This window comes from Lepidochelys kempii, chromosome 1 (genome assembly GCF_965140265.1).
Source record: "Lepidochelys kempii isolate rLepKem1 chromosome 1, rLepKem1.hap2, whole genome shotgun sequence".
Lineage (NCBI taxonomy): Eukaryota > Metazoa > Chordata > Testudines > Cheloniidae > Lepidochelys > Lepidochelys kempii.
Genome location: NC_133256.1, coordinates 324031984 through 324051437, shown reverse-complemented (window position 1 = coordinate 324051437; position 19454 = coordinate 324031984). Strand labels below are relative to the sequence as shown.

At 39.6% G+C, this 19454-nt stretch overlaps 1 protein-coding gene and 1 long non-coding RNA gene across 3 annotated transcripts in view; one reads left to right on the top strand and one right to left on the bottom strand.

Annotated features, from left to right (window-relative positions):
* PIK3CG (phosphatidylinositol-4,5-bisphosphate 3-kinase catalytic subunit gamma) overlaps nucleotides 1–19454 on the top strand; it is a 53425-nt gene that overhangs the window by 23975 nt on the left and 9996 nt on the right. For both annotated transcript variants that reach the window (XM_073328471.1, XM_073328472.1), the window contains exons 3-7: nucleotides 309–374; nucleotides 482–707; nucleotides 6218–6321; nucleotides 13808–13954; nucleotides 14803–14893. In XM_073328471.1, coding sequence (XP_073184572.1) covers nucleotides 309–374; nucleotides 482–707; nucleotides 6218–6321; nucleotides 13808–13954; nucleotides 14803–14893 — 634 coding nt within the window. The remainder of the gene's footprint in view (nucleotides 1–308; nucleotides 375–481; nucleotides 708–6217; nucleotides 6322–13807; nucleotides 13955–14802; nucleotides 14894–19454) is intronic.
* Nucleotides 10599–19454, bottom strand: part of LOC140905338 (uncharacterized) — a 45758-nt gene continuing 36902 nt past the window's right edge. Inside the window, exons 3-4 of the long non-coding RNA XR_012156828.1 lie at nucleotides 12767–12886; nucleotides 10599–10707 (exon numbers count right to left, since the gene is read on the bottom strand). This is a non-coding gene — a long non-coding RNA (uncharacterized lncRNA). The remainder of the gene's footprint in view (nucleotides 10708–12766; nucleotides 12887–19454) is intronic.

Below are 19454 nucleotides of genomic sequence, written 5' to 3'. Positions count from 1 at the left end.
TTACACTGGATGGCTTTTGTTTGTTAATCATCTGTCATAATAATAATGTGTTTTTGGGTTTTGTTTTTTTGAGACAGCTAGCATAGAATCATAGAATGCAGTGATCAAATCACATGCAAAGAAACATCAGTGCTTTTTCCAACTTTTTTTTCTCTAAAGACCTATGCTTTTCCATAACATTTTTCCTTTGACAGAGCTCTATTCTGTTGATGTCATCTGTAATTTACACATATAAGAAAATGCAACAAGGTATTATAAATATTTTAAATAAAATTTGTATTTCTTTGATTTTTATATGCATTTTTTAGGCTGTGAAATTTGAACCCTATCATGACAGCGCACTAGCCAGATTTCTACTAAAACGAGGTTTGAGAGTAAGTACTTCAAAATTAAGTAACATTAAAGTTCAGGCATTCTTAAAATTGACTGTTTCTCAGGAGAATGTCATGTATATTAATTTTAGCCTTTTCTCTGCCTTTAGAACAAAAGAATTGGTCACTTTTTGTTTTGGTTTTTAAGAAGTGAGATTGCTCAGTCCATGCACTACCAGCAGAGGTTTGCTGTGATCCTAGAAGCCTATCTTAGGGGCTGTGGAAAAGCCATGCTACATGATTTCATGAAACAGGTTCAGATAATTAAGTTGCTGCATAAAGTCACAATGGATATAAAATCAGTTTCTGCTGAAAAGTACGATGTCACCTCTCAAGGTATTTATTCATAGGTATTGCTTCATTTGTTATGTAATGTGTGTGTCTTTTTGCTCCATGTGTATTAAAACCAAATCAGCAAACAGTATGTTTCTCTGTAATGTCCATAAGAGTAAATTACTACCTCAGCCACTGAGCATCACAGTTAATTCTTCTAAATAGCCATATAAATTGTGGGTGTCAAAGAAGCCAGTAATATATTCACTTGTGGAAAAGTGCATTAATGCGGAGTTAAGGTTGGAGGCACTCAATGGTGTGCTGTGTTCCTGGGTGCCTTCCAGAACTCAAATGTTGTAAAACCAGGAAATGCAGAATTCAGGTACTCTAATATTCTTCTAATCTAAGGAGTATGTAATGTGACAAGAAAAAACAAAAGACATGCTACCATGTAATGAAGAGATAAGATGACACCACACAATACAACCTTAACTCCTGTCTCCTTTGTGTATTACTGCAACACTGGTGCAGGTTCAAGTTCATGTACCTCTCCTGGTATAAACAGGAAGCAGTGTGTTCTCAGTGAGGGGTCCTGGGCTCTGAAATTAATTTTCCTTCTTGGTTCATCTGAGCCATGGATGTGGTGTGACATGATGTTTATGCAGACTTTTCCTAGAGAAGTGGAAGGTTAATTGTAGGGATTAATTAAAGAGCTGACTAGTAGGCTCTTGGGAAAATTACTGGAGGTCTCACTTCCTCTTTTCATGTATTTATTTTTGAGAGAAATAATCAGTGGGTATGAGCCTGGTTAGGTACCCTGTTTTAATTACAATTTGTATTAAAGTTGTGTATATGTTTTATTATGTGCCTAGCACCTGAGATAGGCACAGTGGACAAATTTGAGTGAAACCATACTTTTTAATCTCAATTAAAAGTGAATGGATTTTTAATTCAGCTCATTGATTTTATAAAGGATGACACCTTTCTTCAGATTTACAGTATATTTTGCATATGCTGAAGAAGCACCCATAATAAAACGTAATGTGAAGTCATATTTTTCATTAAATTACTTTCTCAATATATCTCATAAACCAGTTTATGCTCCAGGCTAACAGTCCTGAAACAGTGTTTTGGATTGTAGTAAGTGCGAGGCTTCATTTCAAAGGTCTTGGAGCATTCTTACCCAGGATGAAAGAAATGTTTACTTCATTTATGAATATGCCTCCTCTTTTTTGAACAACTTTCCAGATACTTCATTCCTAGAAGAGAGAATTGCTTTCACTACTATACCTGCACCGTAACATCTTACCAGTTCCTTTTCAGCATTTACCATGCTGAATCAACCACCAATAGGAGCTTGTAACATGACTGGTTCCAGCAGTCAGAAAATCCATTGTGAATAGTGCAACTTCATATCAACACCAGAAAGTGTTCCTTCAGTCCAAAGATCCTGATGTTGTTAATTGAAAAGTAAATTCCAAGTTCCTTTTCTTTGTGAATATCGGCTTTGAAATCCCAGGTCAACTCACCATCCACTAATTCCATGGTGTAAATCGATGTTTCCAAGATAAGCCATTATTGGGGTAGTCAGTTGTGTGAGTAGACCTGAAAAAATGCATAGTGTTCACCTTGGATCACCCAGGTATTTTTTCAGATCCTGCTATGTTTTCACTTTTATCCTGCACTCCTAAATTCAGGAGGAGTTTTGCTGTTTTAAAGTAGGATTGGGGCCATAGTATTTAATAACCTAGACAAACCCTCCTGTGTCATGCCCAGTGTTCAACATGGTGTTTGTTTGGTTTGTGATGCTGACAAACCCCATTAAAAAGTTCTACATTTTTAGAAGAAATTTACTTTTAATTATTTTACAAAACACATAGAGAGGCTTCCTCAAACTTCTTTGATCATAACATCTACCTTTTAGGAGGAAACTTGAAGCTTCTGCAGCTCTGGAGAGAGAGAGAGAGAGAGAGATTCTGAAATGTCAATCACAGCAATCAGCTTTATGTCCAGCAAGTTGTCTGTCTTATGTGATTTTTTTCTTTTCTTTCTTCTCTTCCACTCTCTCCAAAAATAGTGTAATATATAACAGGACCTGAAAAGAGTACTTGGGTGATCAAGTGTGACTGCTCTGCATTTTTCAGGCCTACTCACATGATTGACTGTTCCACTAACGACTTATCTAAGTTTGTTTTTACAAAAAGAAAAGGAGTACTAGTGGCACCTTAGAGACTAACCAATTTATTTGAGTATAAGCTTTCGTGAGCTACAGTTCACTTCATTGGATGCATTCAGTGGAAAATACAGTGAGGAGATTTATATACACAAAACATGAAAAAATGAGTGTTATCATACACACTGTAAGGAGAGTGATCACTTAAGATGAGCTATGACCAGCAGGAGAGTCTGGGGGGGGGAGGGGGAGAGTATCTTTTGTAGCGATAATCAAGGTGGGCCATTTCCAGCAGTTAACAGGAACGTCTGAGGAGGGGTGGGGGTGGGGGAAATAAACATGGGGAAATAGTTTCACTTTGTGTAATGACACATCCACTCCCAGTCTCTATTCAAGCCTTAGTTAATTGTATCCAGTTTGCAAATTAATTCCAATTCAGCAGTCTCTCGTTGAAGTCTGTTTTTGAAGTCTTTTTGTTGTAAACCTGTCGGAGAACACTTCAATCTCTCTGGTCACTTGATTACAGACCTAAAAGTCGCAATATTACAACAAAAAGACTTCAGAAACAGACTCCAATGAGAGACTGCTGAATTGGAATTAATTTGCAAACTGGATACAATTAATTTAGGCTTGAATAGAGACTGGGAGTGGATGTGTCATTACACAAAGTGAAACTATTTCCCCATGTTTATTTCCCCCACCCCCCACCGCTCCTCAGACATTCCTGTTAACTGCTGGAAATGGCCCACCTTGATTATCACTACAAAAGTTTCCCCGCCTCCCCCAACTCTCCTGTTGGTCATCTTAAGTGATCACTCTCGTTACAGTGTGTATGATAACACCCATTTTTTCATGTGTTGTGTATATAAATCTCCTCACTGTATTTTCCACTGAATGCATCCGATGAAGAGAGCTGTAGCTCACAAAAGCTTATGCTCAAATAAATTGGTTAGTCTCTAAGGTGCTGCAAGTACTCCTTTTTCTTTTTGCGAATACAGACTAACACGGCTACTACTCTGAAACTTTGTTTTTGAAAATACTGGATACGTTGCTTTAACTACCGCCTTTAGAAGTGTGTCACTGCCAAGTTACTCTTACTTGTTAAGAAATGCTTCCTAACGTTGTTCCCAAACTTTTTCTTCCTTTAACTTCAGTCTGTTGCGCCTTTTGCCCACCATCTTCATTGACTATTTATATTGTCAGTCTGAATGTGTTGGATCACATCTTCTCTTTTCTAGTCTTTTCAGTCTTTCAATCTTATCCCCTAATTTTTTTATCTTTTTTTTTTTTAATCTTCCCTCAGTTTAGGTACAAAGTATTCCAGGTGCAGTATCACCATGGTTATATAGGGTAATATTTCCCTCACCTTTCATGTCAGAATCCCTATGTTCACATCCAATTTTTTTTTGCTACAAGGGCAATACACTTCAATCTTATACTTGTTTTGCTATCTGCTTTCGTCCCTGGGTCTGCATAATTGTTTTCTAAATATCTTCAAAATAGGTATCTGTGCAATTGTTTCCTCTCTCTAGGTTCCAGTTCTGAGTTCTTAAACTAGATTAGCTGGGAAATCTTATTATTTATAAATACTTATGTTTTTGTTTTTGTTTTTAAATCAGCTAGTTCCAAACCTTTACTGTGATTACTTTAAGTAACTGGTATACAGTTTCTTAATTATGTGGTTTTATATCAAATAGCTTATTGAAATTGAGATGCTATATCCTGAGCACCTTTGTGTTGTAAATCAATAATTACATTGTAGAAAACTATTATATTAATATTTTAATAAACTATTTTAATAAACCCTAGTTTCTCCTTAAAGAAAGGTGTCTAATTATAACGTTCACATATTTACTCCTTTATCTTGCACTCAGATATTTTTCCCAGAATAGGTTTCACACTAGTCATCTGGTATTTTCTAGGCCCTTCTTTCCTAAAAGCCTCAAAGATAGGTGTCATTTGTTTTTTATTTTTTTCAATTCCTGGGTGACTCTTAATTCACTGAACTTTTATAGCAAAGATTTTGAGATTTTTCTCTGTTAATATTTTAAAAATTCTAGGTGTGTCTAGCTTCTTCATTTTCCAGTGTTCCTTTGTTTCCCTTCTAATTTTCCTCCTTTTTTGAGGGTATAATTATTTATATAGTGCCATCAACATGGGGAGCGCTTGAATAGCTAGAACTTGTGCATATAGAAATCCCTATCTTATTTTCTTTTTCTTTTAAATTGGTGTCTTGTTTGTTTAATATACAAGAGAAGTACTTCCCAGCATATTGCAGAGAGGGATTGTGACTGGCTAGCTAAGATGGAGCAATGTGTATTTCATATAGTATTAACCATTCCTATTTAAACTGAAGGATCAGAAATCTGGAGGGGCTATGAATGAATTTCATAATTTACATATATGCATATAATGCCTTATTTACATAATCAGCAGATGTTCTGTCTGCTAGAATTTAAAACGGACAAAGCTGCAGTATGGGACATTCTTTAAGAATATAGTAATTGCTTTGCCCCTGGCTGGTCCTTGAGGCTCTGCCCCTGGTTGCTTCTTGCCCTGGACTGGATGGAGGGCTGTGGTCAGTTGCTCACTCCTGGTGCTGGCTGTTGCCCTGGACTGGGTGAGGGATCTGCTGCTGCATGCCATCAGTTTGGGGGATACTCTGACTGAGCTGCTAGCCCTTAGTTGTAACTATTTCTTGCCCCCTGGCTCGTGAGGTTGGGAGCGCTAGCTGCAATTGCCTGACTGCGGCTGGAAAGCCCAGGAGGTCACAGAGTGGGAGCTAGAGCACTGCCCAGTATCACTATAGCTGTAGCTCCAAAGCTGTGGTCAGGTGTGGGTTGGGGGAACTATGCTCTAGGGAGGCTATGTCTCTGGTTAGAGTCTTCATGGCTTCAGTGTTATTCACACTAAGCATCCAAAAATCATGAGATGGGCTTAAAAATAATGAGATTTGTTTAAAAAGTTGTGCTCTTGTATTTGTCTTCTAGTTTTGAGCCTTTAGGGGGTCATGTTTTCAGGCTTTTTGGACAATGATGCAGGCTAGAAACTTTTTTTTAAATGAAAGATGAGATTCGCATATAATCACCCGAGTCCAAGAGTTGGAGCTTTAAGAAAAACACCAAATTCCACAAGACTTGTGGTAACATCATGAGAGTTGGTAACACTGTGACTGGCTCTCTATGGTTAGACACCTGAGAACATTTAACCAGAGAGAGCATCCTTGGATTTCCAAATCAGGAGAACCTGCTAGAAGGTCTTAGCCGTAAGCAGGTCAAAAAGGAAGCTAAAAATAAGAGCCTTGCATCCAAATTCTGAGACTTAAAAGGTCTAATTAACTGTAACTTTCTGCTTCTAACTTTTGAACTCAATAATGGTGATTTCTTTTTTGCAATTACAGTTATCACACAGCTGAAACAAAAGCTTGAAAAACTGCAGAACAGCAAACTTCCAGAAAGCTTTAGAGTTCCATATGACCCTGGGCTGAGAGCAGGAGCACTAGTGGTAAATATATTTGATTATTTATACATTCTTCATGGTTTGAAAATCTCTTATCTGCAAATATGTGTGATTTACAAATCTGCCTCTTGATTTACAAATCATGTACCCAAAAGTCTTGACTTCACTTCTGCGATAGATATCCTCATTTATGGTTTTACCTCAGTTCACTTTGACAGCTCTATCTTTTCTGTGGTCTTTATGATTCTTCGCTCTCACCTTAAGCAAGTATATGCAGAAGGCTGCTGCTTACCTCATATTCAAGGGGAAACATGATGACGAAACACTAATCCTCAAACAGCAATTCTGGCTCCCCATTAATTTCAGGATCTAGTTAGAAACTGGCTTTCTTGTATCTAAAAACTTCTATAGACTTATTCCAGTCTTCTTCACTTGCTTTGTATCTGTTTTGTCCTCCAGTTACTCCCCTTACCTGTGACGGATCACAGGCCTCAAACCTGGGTCCCTGCGTCCCCAGGCAGCACTCAGGCCACGACTGCCCCCCGCAGCTCACCTGAGTAACTAGGGACAGGTTCAAGGAAGGTCTAGCTTGCAGAGGGCCCTGCCCCAAAACACTGGGGGAAACATCCAGACCCCCAGCTGGCTAAGGAGCACAACATAAACCAGGAAGTAACTACAGGAAGTTGTGTGAGCAAGTAGCGGAATCCTTGGCTGGCTGTGACTACCTCGGCTTACCTGACTCCTGCATTACTTCCTGTTCCTGTTTCCTGCTTCCCTGCCTGCTCCTGGTTCCTGTCCTCCCATCCCAGACCCCTGTCTACTCCCAGTTCCTGCTGTCCTGCTCTACTTTGGCCCCTGCTGCTCTGCCTTACCCCTGATGCTGTCCTCAGCTCTGATCCCTGGCCTACCACCCGACTTTGTCTCCAGCGCTGACCTTCAGCTTCGTACCTGACATTGTCTTTGGTTTTGACCCTCTGCTCTAACCATTAGGCCTGATTCCTGCTCCAACCACTAGGTCGGACTGCCCATGCCCCAGTCATTGCACTACCCATCTTATACTGATCTGTCCCCTGCATCTCCCCATCATTGAGCCATTGTTGATACAAAAGTCTTCTCCTCTGCCATTTAGAATAGACTTTCTGTATCTCTTCAATATACCAAATTACTGTTTTATTTCAAATCTCAGCTTAAAAGTTCCTTTCATTGCCTTTTTCTTTCTCTCTGCCTTGAGTTATTACCTTATTTTTGTAAGTATCATTTAATTCTGAAAGCATTTTAGGATAGAGTTTGTGATGGTGATACAGAAAATAATCTATTGCACTGTGTAGGAAGAAAAGCACTGATGGCTTTGTATATGCAGAAGTGTTACATTTATCCAAATACAATAAAAGCAATCACGGTGTGGACCTTCCTTCTAACATAACTAATTCAGTCTCAATCTATTTTGTGTAAAATGGCCAGTGGTGTAAAAGTCTCTACATTCATACTTCATTAATGAAAATGTTGTATACTGTAAATACCTAGATAGACAGTAAATGCCGGTCACTGCAACATGATCACAGACACGTGTCTACCAAATTAAGAGGTTGATGTGGTATGACTATAGAATCAATTAAGCAGTTGATGGGCTATTCAGATCCTGTAGATCAGGGGTCTTAAACACACGGCCCGTGGGCCAGCTATTTCCTGCGGCCTGCCAAGCAGCCCACCCCCGGTCTACCTCCAGGCCAGGGGTGGGCAAACTACAGCCCGTGGGCCAGATTGCCCCCCAGTGGCCCCGCGCTGCTCCCTGAAGCGGCCGGCACAACGTCCCTGCAGCCCGGGGGGCAGCAGAGCGCTCCGTGCGTTGCCATGGCTGCTGGGCACCCCCTCCCGCATCTCCCATTGGCCGGGAACAGGGAACTGTGGCCAATGGTGTGACATCAGAAAGCAGATAGACAGTTACTCATGGTCTATCCCTTTCTTTCATTCCTTGGACACTAAACTCAAAGTAATGTGTGAACAAAGAAATGTTTATTACAGTGGTTACTTTAGTCCATTGTGAGTTCCACTTTCCATTCAAACGCATTTTTTCTATTTTCTCATAAATTTAAAACCCTTTTGGGCTGAAATTTTCAATATTTAGTCTCTCATGCATTCTTAGCCATATATTGCATCATGTGTGTCATGATTGGCTTGTTTCAGAGTAACAGCCGTGTTAGTCTGTATTTGCAAAAAGAAAAGGAGTACTTGTGGCACCTTAGAGACTAACCAATTTATTTGAGCATGAGCTTTCGTGAGCTGCAGCTCACTTCATCGGATGCATGCCGTGGATGAAGTGAGCTGCAGCTCACGAAAGCTCATGCTCAAATAAATTGGTTAGTCTCTAAGGTGCCACAAGTCCTCCTTTTCTTTTTATGATTGGCTTGGTTACTTTTCAGGAACGAATCCCTGTACAGCATGCTCTATCCATGTGCTGTTCATGTGGGGCCTGATCTTTACATTCCAAGTTTATCTTGTCCGTTGTCTAGCATCAGAGTGTTCCAGCTTATTTTAGCTAGCACAGACCACCTGATTCCAGGATACTGCTTGGTAAGCCCCTATTTACAACTTAACCTTCCATTCATCTTCCCAGTCATGCCCACTAAGAAATGAGGCAAGTTATGGCAAGCCAGGCCTACATTTCCACTCCTTTAATGTTCTTGTTTTTTATGTTAGTATTTGTTTCATTTGTGTCCTATTCCATCTTTGTGTTCTTTTTGAAGTTTACTAACCAGCAACACATCGCCAAAACCACAGTAGTTGTAATAATTTGAACTACCATTAATATTAGGCTCAAAGTATGAAGCAGGGGATGCAACTTCACCTCTGCAGGTAGAACCCAGCAGGATCTAATCCCACACTATAAGCTTGCTCTGCCTTTAAAGCATCCTTTGGTAATCTTAACGTTGCCACCACACAATACTTGTCATCACCTACATAGGCAGTTTTTACCTTACCAACATCCCAGCATCTCAGCTGTACTGTGTAATTGGAAGACTATTCCCACAGAGTGAACCCACATGCTGGCAACTCTTACACCTGCACATGTAAGTGCCCTCCAGGTGCAAGCAGAAGTACAAGTCTGGAGCTTTCTGGACTTTGCATTGTCTTGCAACAGTATTTGAGGAGGGAAAATAAAACTTCTTCCACACTGGACGAGTTGTAGTGCTTTTCACATTTAACTTCATGTTATTGGACCCTTGTTAAATTTCTTACCCTGTATCAATTAATATTACATCCCTTGTACCAATTTTTTAACATTTCTGTGGTGATAAAATAGGGCGACCCTCTTTGTTGTCACTTAAGGCCTCTTTTACCTTACATAGTATGTCATTGTTTTTGCCTTTTATCTTTCATGATAAATTAACTTTATCTTGTACATTAAAAAAAACCATTTACAACATCCTACGTTTAAAATTCTTTATCGATAAATTTTTTGCTTTGTTGATTTTCAAAATGCAGTACTCTAGATGCTAATTCTGGCTGAAACCCTTGCTCATGTAACAGTTGCAGTACTTCTGCTGCTAGCTTCTGTTGATATGCTTGTTCATGTTCCCACAGCCTCTCTGTCAACCATGTGCAACGCGTGAGCCACCCATTTGGAGACACTAGCCTCTGGCCCCACCCCTTGTGCCTGAGACCCACCCCTGTCCCACCAGAGCCCCGAGTCCCCTACCGCAGCCACCTGCCCCTCAGCCTCAGGCCACCCTGTCCGAGCGCCCCCAGTCCCAGGCCACAGGCCGTCCCGCCCTAGTCCCAGCTCCAGCCCACTTTGGGGAAGAGGAGCAGCCTGCCTGGGCTGGGGCCATGGGGGAAGTGGTGGGAAGCAGGAGGGGGCCTCGGGATGGAGCATGGGTGGGGCCACACCTGGCTGGGGAGGCTCAGCCTCCCCTGGTTTGTGATACCTGTCACTGATGATGTCATCTTGGTTTCAAAGTGATATACCAGTCCCAAAAAGCTCAACTCCCATGTCAGGATCCCTCCAGGTTTTGTTGCTTCCTGACCTTGGCAGGATTATGCATTTTAAAAGTTTACTTTTTTGTGCATGAAGTCCTTTCAATCGTTTTAAACGATTTTTGAGCAAACCCCCATGATGGCAGATTGGTGAAATTCAATAACAATTGGCACATTAATAAACTAAAATTTACTAAGAAATATGTCCTTAATTTAACCCTAAGCCATTAGTTGGATTTTGTTTAAAATCTAGGCTATTTCAATCTTTTATATAATTGCTTAGTTTTCCATTTACAAAACACTTCCATATAGGTTTTTACTTTTTAATTAAATTTATTTTGCGCTACAATTAAACAAAACTTTTGGATAAAAGCGTTAATACTTTAGATTCATTTCTTATATTCACTGATCTTGCTTGGTACTGGGTTGATTTCTGCTTCCAAAGCGCACAGCCATCTGAAAAAGAGAAAACAACCTATTGTGGCTCCTATTTGGAGCCTTTATATGGTTTTAATTAATTTACATTTGTTTTATCTCTCTTACGAGACATGCTGCATATATCATGGGAATCTTCCATAGTGCATCTCTCACCCTTTATTTGCCATAAGATCTTGTTAGGCATATTAATTTTCACATCAAGTGTAACTGTTTGTTTTGTGAATAAAAAGTTTCCATGTACCCCTATGAAAACGATTGTCTGTCTGATTACTAGAGCCATCTTAAGGCTCAGTGTTCAAAACATTGCTACTCCTTTAACAATGCCTCCCACCCTCCCATACACACCTTTGCTGTTACTCCAGAGGTTTACTGTCTCTTTAATTTTTCATTTTCATCTTGCATCTCTTTCGGCTGCTGATTCATTACAAGAGGATGCAGAGTCTCTCACTACTTTCTTGGTTCTGGCCATTCCTGCCACAGCCGCAATCATGTGCTCTAGCCCTTATTTAAAAAGATGCTGAACTTCATAAAAACACTGAGGTAACAAAGCCAAATGACACAAGCTACATGTGCTTGGCTTCAGTGGGGGGAGGGAAGAATTTAGCAAAGACTACCAGCAAGCCTTGGCAGCTGCTCAAAAAGTGCCTGTCAGTGTTTGCAACTTTGAATCAAAGATTGAAATGGATTTTTAGTAGAATCTTTTAAAAGCCAATTTATTTTTGACCTACAAAATAGGATTTTACAAACCAGGAGTGTTTGTTTAGGTCCTTAAAACCTTATATAATTACACAAATATATTTTTGTTTCTTTTAAGTATTTTAATCAACACCACTTGTTTTGCTCTAATTATATTTTACAAACTGTACCCTGACTACATTCCCTACTTGTACATTTGGAGGCAGCCACGTTCAAATGGAAACCCCTTATTTCTTTTTAGTGATTTTGACTAAATTGTCCATAGTCCAATGATTCAAATCAGAGTGTCTCTTTGCCTAAGGCAGTCCTTTACAATTGATTATTTATAGACCATTCAATGGCCATTCTCCTTCGGAATGACTGTAAAGATTCCTGGAGACAAAAGCACAGTGGTGGTAGTTGTCACCACCTGACCTCCCCTTGTGTAATTTGTTTGACTACCAGGGTTCCACTAGGCAAGACTGGACCAAGTTGTACTGCTGTAACCAGGTTTTTTTAATCAAACCAAGCATTCTCTTTTCCCTTACTGACTGTTACACCCAATACCTTTACTATACCAGCCTGCTTAATCCTTTAAGCACGCTAACATTTTTAACATCTGCATAAATATTCCCTTTAACTCCTCATTCTCTTTCCTTAAATCACTCACTTAGCTCCCAAAAAAGAAAAGGAGTACTTGTGGCACCTTAGAGACTAACAGATTTATTTGAGCATAAGCTTTCATGAGCTACAGCTCACTTCATCGGATGAAGTGAGTTGTAGCTCACGAAAGCTTATGGTCATATAAATTTGTTAGTCTCTAAGGTGCCACAACTATTCCTCTTCTTTTTGCGGATACAGACTAACATGGCTGCTACTCTGAAACTTAGCTCCCAAAGTGACACATTTCTTAGCCAATTTCTCTTCATGAATCTGATCTGATCTTTGTGCTTGTTTGCATTCATTCTTTAGCTACAATTACTGTTCTCTTCATGGTCTCCCATTGGTCTTATTCTTTAAAGTTTCAGTGTCATTCAACATATACCTTTGTCGTGCTCTGCCAGACATTCCTTTCTATAGGAATCCAAAGTAGCTCCCTCTATTCCCTGTATGTTACTTAATTTCTCTTTAGGAGAGACTTCTGTATAATAATTTAATAACATGGTTTTTTGTTTCTTTTTCTTGCATTTCTTGTCTAACACTACTTATTGGAGTTCCTTGTCTACCTGGTTCCAGTCCCCCCTGTAATTTCTTTGGGGGAGTCGATAGGGACCTCCTTTAGATCTAATCCACTCCTCCAGTGCCCCGAAACCTGAAATTTACATCCTTCCAATGCCATTGCTAAACTTTTGGGTTGTGATCCTTGCAAGTAAAGCTACATATATAATAAACTATACATTACCTGCTCCAGATGAATTGAATCCGAGTCACTGAACCACTATATTGGTGTTTTCCTGAGACCTCTTCCACTCAGTTCCCCTAGAACTCAGTTCGACTCCAGTCTCTTCACTCATGTTCCTTTCTGTGGCATACAGCAAAGCTATGTTGACGACAAGTGCAGGGGGTGGGTATATTATAGGGCATACCACACATCCAAATTTACACAGCAAAACTTTACCTTATACGTACACATTTTCACTAACACAGACTACATATGCATTCTTAGCCATACATTGCATCATATGCGTCATGATTGGCTTGATTACTTTTCAGGAACCGATCCCTGTACAGCATGCTCTGTCCATGTGGTGTTTATGTGGAGCCAGATCTTTACATCCCAGGTTTATCTTGTCCCTTGAGACTTGATACAGATTTGTACTTACAATTGATTTAGCTTCAGATGCCCGCAAAGATGTAATTTTCTTGTTCAAAGTGTGTTCATGGTTTTTAAAATACCATGTTTCACTGATGTTTAAAATAGAATCAAACAGAATCCAGAGACATAGGACCCAGTTCACTCAAAATGAAGTCCATAGGAGTCATTTCTGGGGGGAGAGGGGAAGGTAATTAAATGTGTGTTTCTACTCTGCAAAGTAACAGTAAAACTGCTATTGTGGGTTTCCATGCTTATTGTCTCCCTGTGATTTCAGAATCTCATATTCTTGGTTCACAGTTCAGAAGATGATGCTGTTCATTTTTTAATGGCCAATTCTATAAATTTAGTCTGTGCTTTGAGTCAAGCTGGGTTCTTTCCAGCTCATGCACCATCACTAGTATTAAAAGTTCTGCAAGCTAAATTAGGCCTTCTCTGGCAACTGAATAACACCTTTCTCCCCAAACCTTTAAATGTGTTTCCACAGGCATAACTGATTGGAATTTTGTAAACAATGTGTTGATGATGCATAAAAAGGAATAGAATCTGCAGCTAATTCTATGTTAGCTGTGTTGACTCTGATGTGCCAACAGGAGTAAAAAGCTTAGACAATGAATTCATCTTTTACAGATTGAAAAATGCAAAGTAATGGCATCCAAGAAAAAGCCACTTTGGCTTGAATTTAAATGTGCAGACCCCACAGCCCTATCAAATGAAACCATAGGCATTATCTTCAAACATGGAGATGACCTTCGCCAGGATATGCTTATTTTACAGGTATGATTGCTAAACTGCTATGTGGTGTGTATAAGAGCCATGTGAATAAAGTATTGTTGGGGAAAAAAAAAACAAACCTTTTCCTGTCAAATATGTATGTAAATTGTATTTATGGTACACTTGAAACATGAACTTATTATTTATTAAATCATACTATGGTACTGCTTAGAGGCCCCAACCAGGACTAGGGCCTCCATTTTTTTTATGTCATATTGGTACTTTATGTCACCTTTGCACCTCGTTCCTCCTGTCCTATTCCTCCTGCATGCATTTGGCTAGATGGTAGAATTGAGACTGAGTTTCTTTCATAAATTTCACACCTTAACTATCCTACAAAATTTAATCTGTCATTTTGGCCATTATGATCCATTTCCCACTAAAGGAAAAACATATTTTTTGTAAACTTACAAAGATAAAAGAGAGTGACAGATTGCATTTCTCCTATATGACTTTGCTGGTTGGTCTGACGATGGTGTTCCAATCGACCGGTTTACCAATATTAGCATTTTTTGAGGATATACTTAGAAGTTGGTGTTTCGTAATGTGGTCAGTTCTTGTCTGTTAAAATATGGTATACAATAAATATGTATGTTTTATCAGGGAGAGGGGCATGATGTGAGGACAGGACTGAGAGCCAAGAAGTATAACGTTCTAATTCCAGATCTGCCACTGACTATCTCTGTGGCCTCAGATGGATCATTTATTCTTTCTGTCTCCGTTTCTCCATCTGTAAAATGAGATAATGCTACTGACTTGTCTCACAAGATTATGGAACGGGTTAATTAGTTGTTTTGTAAAGTGTTTTTGAAGATGGAGTGCTATAAAATTTATATTGTTTTTATGACTAGATTCTTCGAATTATGGAATCCATTTGGGAAGCAGAATCCTTGGACCTGTGTTTGTTGCCATATGGTTGCATTTCTACGGGAAATAAAATAGGTACAGTACACTTGATGAGATCAGTAGATTTCAGAATGTCATTGTGGTAACAAATAACAAAAATTATACATAAAGTTTATATTGTATGTCTCTGTGTAAGTCATGGCTCTAGGGTGAGCCTTACTTTTGACCCCTCTCTCAGTCCCTCCCTAAGCATCGCTTTCAAGTTGATAGGCCCAGCACTTGCATTTCTCTGAATGGAATCACCACCCCTGTTTACCCAAACTGGGTTTGGCCCCTGCTATATGCTTCCCCCTGGGAGCTGTCATCAGTATGACAATGCAATGACACCAATCAGCTTCCTCAAAGCAAGGTGTTATTTATTTATCCGTAGGTACACAGCAATTAGAGAAAGATGAGTTAAAACAACATGAAGCCCATACACCTATTGTCTTACCGAAAGCTTCACATTTTCTCCAAGATGTTGGTTGGCCTGACTTATCCCTGGAACCCCCACTCTTCTGGGAGCCAGGTTACAATTTGTTTTTCTGCAGACCCTGTTTTTCTCCATCTCTCCTGAACTTCAGGGGGTGTCCTTTTTAAAATCAAACTCGCTCCTTTGTTCTTTGTGTCCATGCCCCCATCCCCTCATTGCCAAGGGAGTACTGTGTCCAACTTTGACAGGGACAAAACTTCAAAGGCCTTGACACCAGTATTATTTGGTGTATGACTGGGGCTGTCTAAGGCTTGATCTATACTGGTGACTTCTGCCGGTACAGCTATGTCACTCAGGAGCGTGAAGAAGTGTGACCCCTTACTGACATAGCTATGTCAACAAAAGCCCCTAGTATAGATGTAGCTATCCCAGCAAAACTGCACGTTTACTGGAATAGTTTGTTTCACTTGTGAGGATAGTTTTTACTATTCCACCACAAAATGCAGTTTCGCTGGTGTAGCTACATCCACACGAAGAGTGCTTTGCCAGTATAGAAATACCAGTAAAGTGATTCTAGTGTAAACATGGCTGTAGCTTAATCTTCACTTAAAAGTTTTGCCAACATAGCTATGTTGGTTAGGAGTGGGGGGAAGTCACCTCTAACTGACACAGCTATGCTAGCAAAAATCCCAGTGTACACAAACGGTTATACCAGCAAAAAGTTATACCTTTTGCGCTGGTGTAGCTTATTCCATTTGGGGAACAGGTTTAAGCTATGCTGGCAAAAGAAGTCTTTTGATGGTACAAGCTGCATCTCCACTACAGGGTTTGTCAGTATAGCTATACTGGCATTCCTTTTTAAGCATAGACAAGGACTAAAGTAATTAACTTTGGTTTCCTGGAGACACGCAGACCTTCCCAGGACTGAGTTAACTTTTTGCACCCACATAGCAGATGACAGCATGATAGTAATCAAATAGGCAGAGGTCTACATAATATTCACAGAAAATAATACAGGTATTTCCCACATTCTTCACAATACACTTTTTTTTTTTTTAAACTTTCCTCTTCCCCCCCTGCAACAGAAACTGTTTTGTAGGCAGAATAATATGAAAGCAGTACTGCTAAAATTAAGAATTCTCTAAAGTAATTTTTCTAAAAGCTAAAAATATGTGGCATAGAGAATATGTGATGTTGCAGTGGAAAGATTTCATCAAGGTTGCTTTGCGGTCACCTGCATTACGCATTCATGACTTCATGATTTCTGAGAAATGCAGTAGTCCCAAATGCATGCTTATGAAAATGCAGGATGTTTCTATATAAAGGATATTTCTCTTTCTTGATACATATTATGTTTTTAAAATCAGAGATTACTATTCAAATTATATAAAATAAAAATCAAAGGAAATGAAACATGAATGATATGTGAAAATATTACTTGATACATGTATTTTACCATTAATTGTTAATGTTAAAACGTTTTCAAATTTTGCGGCCTCTTCGTTAGACCCTTTTTTAAGAAAACGTATTATTTTCCAGAAGCTGTAAGACTGAATTTTATTCCATATAAATTTATCTTAAAACTATCCAATAATGTAAAAATAGAATTGCAGGGGGGAAAAATCTGCCAGTTATTACAAGGTCCTTAAACTCAATTTATAGCTCACATTACTCTCTCTTCTTTTATGGGTTTTTAGTATGCTCCCAATTTTTTATTTCAAGAAAATATATTCTTTTGTACTTCATAGATTCCCCTTTCCATGTGATGGATCTAAGAATTGTGTACCCCTCCATACCACAAAAAAAGGAGATTGTTGGTCAAATGAAGGGACAGTCTCAGCTCATTACTGTATGTTTTCTCAGGTTAAACTAGTGTTCTTCAATATGTGACTCTTTGGTGCACCACTTTGAGGTCTCCTGGAGGTTACATTCTCTTGGACCAAAACCAGAGGGTCATGATAGGCAAGTGGTCTGCCAGAGCATTCACTTGCAGATTTCCCCAAATCTCATTTTTCTCCCCAATGTTATTCAACTTATATATGAAGCTGCTGTTTGTGAGCCAACACAGATTGAAGTTCCAGCAATATGGAGACTACTCAGTTCTAAATTCCCTTAACATCAAATATAGAAAAGAACCGTTTTTCAGTACCTGGATGGGAGAGCAGCCAGCTGAAGCCGGATGCAAGCAAAATCAAGATGATTTTGGTGGGAAGAGGGAAGCACTTTGAAGGACTCACTTCATGTGTAGTGCCTCAAGATCAAGTTTGCAGCCTTGCGGGCCTCTGCATTCCTCACTGCTAATGAATGCCCAAACAGTCCCTGCTCTAAAAAACACTCTCTCTGATGCATTGTTGGCCAGAATGCTGCATCTTATTGTGTCAGACTCAGATGTGAGCAAGGGGATGCATGTGCTTGTGACCACTGGATGTGATTATTGCTGATCATTATACCTGTGAATGAAGCTGCCAGCTCTGAAGAGGCTCCATCTGTTACAGAGTGTAGAAAGGTTTCAGAGTAGCAGCCGTGTAAGTCTGTATCCACAAAAAGAAAAGGAGTACTTGTGGCACCTTAGAGACTAACAAATTTATTTGAGCATAAGCTTTCGTGAGCTACAGCTCACTTCATTGGATCCATAGAATGGAACATATAGTAAGAAGAAATATATATACATACAGATAAGTTGGAAGTTGCCATACAAACTGTGAGAGGCTAATTAGGCAAGATGAGCTATTATCAGTAGGAGAAAAAACCTTTTGTAGTGAAAATCAAGATTGCCCATTTGGACAGTTGACAAGAAGGTGTGAGGATACTTAACTTTAGGGAAATAGATTCAGTATGTGTAATGACCCAGCCACTCCCAGTCTCTATTCAAACCCAAGTTAATGGTATCTAGTCTGCACATTAATTCAAGCGCAGCAGTTTCTCCTTGGAGTCTGTTTTTGAAGCTTTTCTGTTGCAAAATTGCCACCCTTAAATCTTTTACTGAGTGGCCAGGGAGGTTGAAGTGTTCTCCTACCGGTTTTTGAATGTTATGATTCCTGATGTCAGATTTGTGTCCATTTATTCTTTTGCGTAGAGACTGTCCAGTTTGGCCAATGTACATGGCAGAGGGGCATTGCTGGCACATGATGACATATATTACACTGGGAGATGTGCAGGTGAACGAGCCCCTGATGGCGTGGCTAATGTGATTAGGTCCTATGATGGTGTCACTTGAATAAATATGTGGACAGAGTTGGCATCGGGCTTTGTTGCAAGGATAGGTTCCTGGGTTAGTGTTTTTGTTGTGCGGTGTTGGTTGCTGGAGAGTATTTGCTTCAGATTGGGGGGCTGTCTGTAAGCGAGGACTGGTCTGTCTCCCAAGATCTGTGAGAGTGAGGGATCATTTTTCAGGATAGGTTGTAAATCTTTGATGATGTGCTGGAGAGGTTTTAGTTGGGGGCTGAAGATGGCAGTTAGTGGTGTTCTGTTATTTTCTTTATTGGGCCTGTCCTGTAGTAGGTGACTTCTGGGTATTCTTCTGGCTCTGTCAATCTGTTTTTTCACTTCAGCAGGTGGGTATTGTAGTTTTAAGAATGCTTGGCAGAGATCTTGTAGATGTTTGTCTCTGTCTGAGGGATTGGAGCAAATGCGGTTCTATCTTAGAGCTAGGCTGTAGACAATGGATTGTGTGTGGTGCATCCTTCAACCTCTCTGGCCACTCAGTAAAAGATTTAAGGGTGGCAATTTCATCAACATCTGATGAAGTGAGCTGTAGCTCACGAAAGCTCATGCTCAAATAAATTGGTTAGTCTCTAAGGTGCCACAAGTACTCCTTTTCTTTTTGCGAATACAGACTAACACGGCTGTTCCTCTGAAACCTGATTTAAGGGTGGCAATTTTGCAACAGAAAAGCTTCAAAAACAGACTCCAAGGAGAAACTGCTGCGCTTGAATTAATGTGCAAACTAGATACCATTAACTTGGGTTTGAACAGAGACTGGGAGTGGCTGGGTCATTACACATATTGAATCTATTTCCCTAAAGTTAAGTATTCTCACACCTTCTTGTCAACTGTCCAAATGGGCCATCTTGATTATCACTACAAAAGTTTTTTTTCTCCTGCTGATAATAGCTCATCTTGCCTAATTAGCCTCTCGTAGTTTGTATGGCAACTTCCAACTTATCTGTATGTATGTGTGTGTAT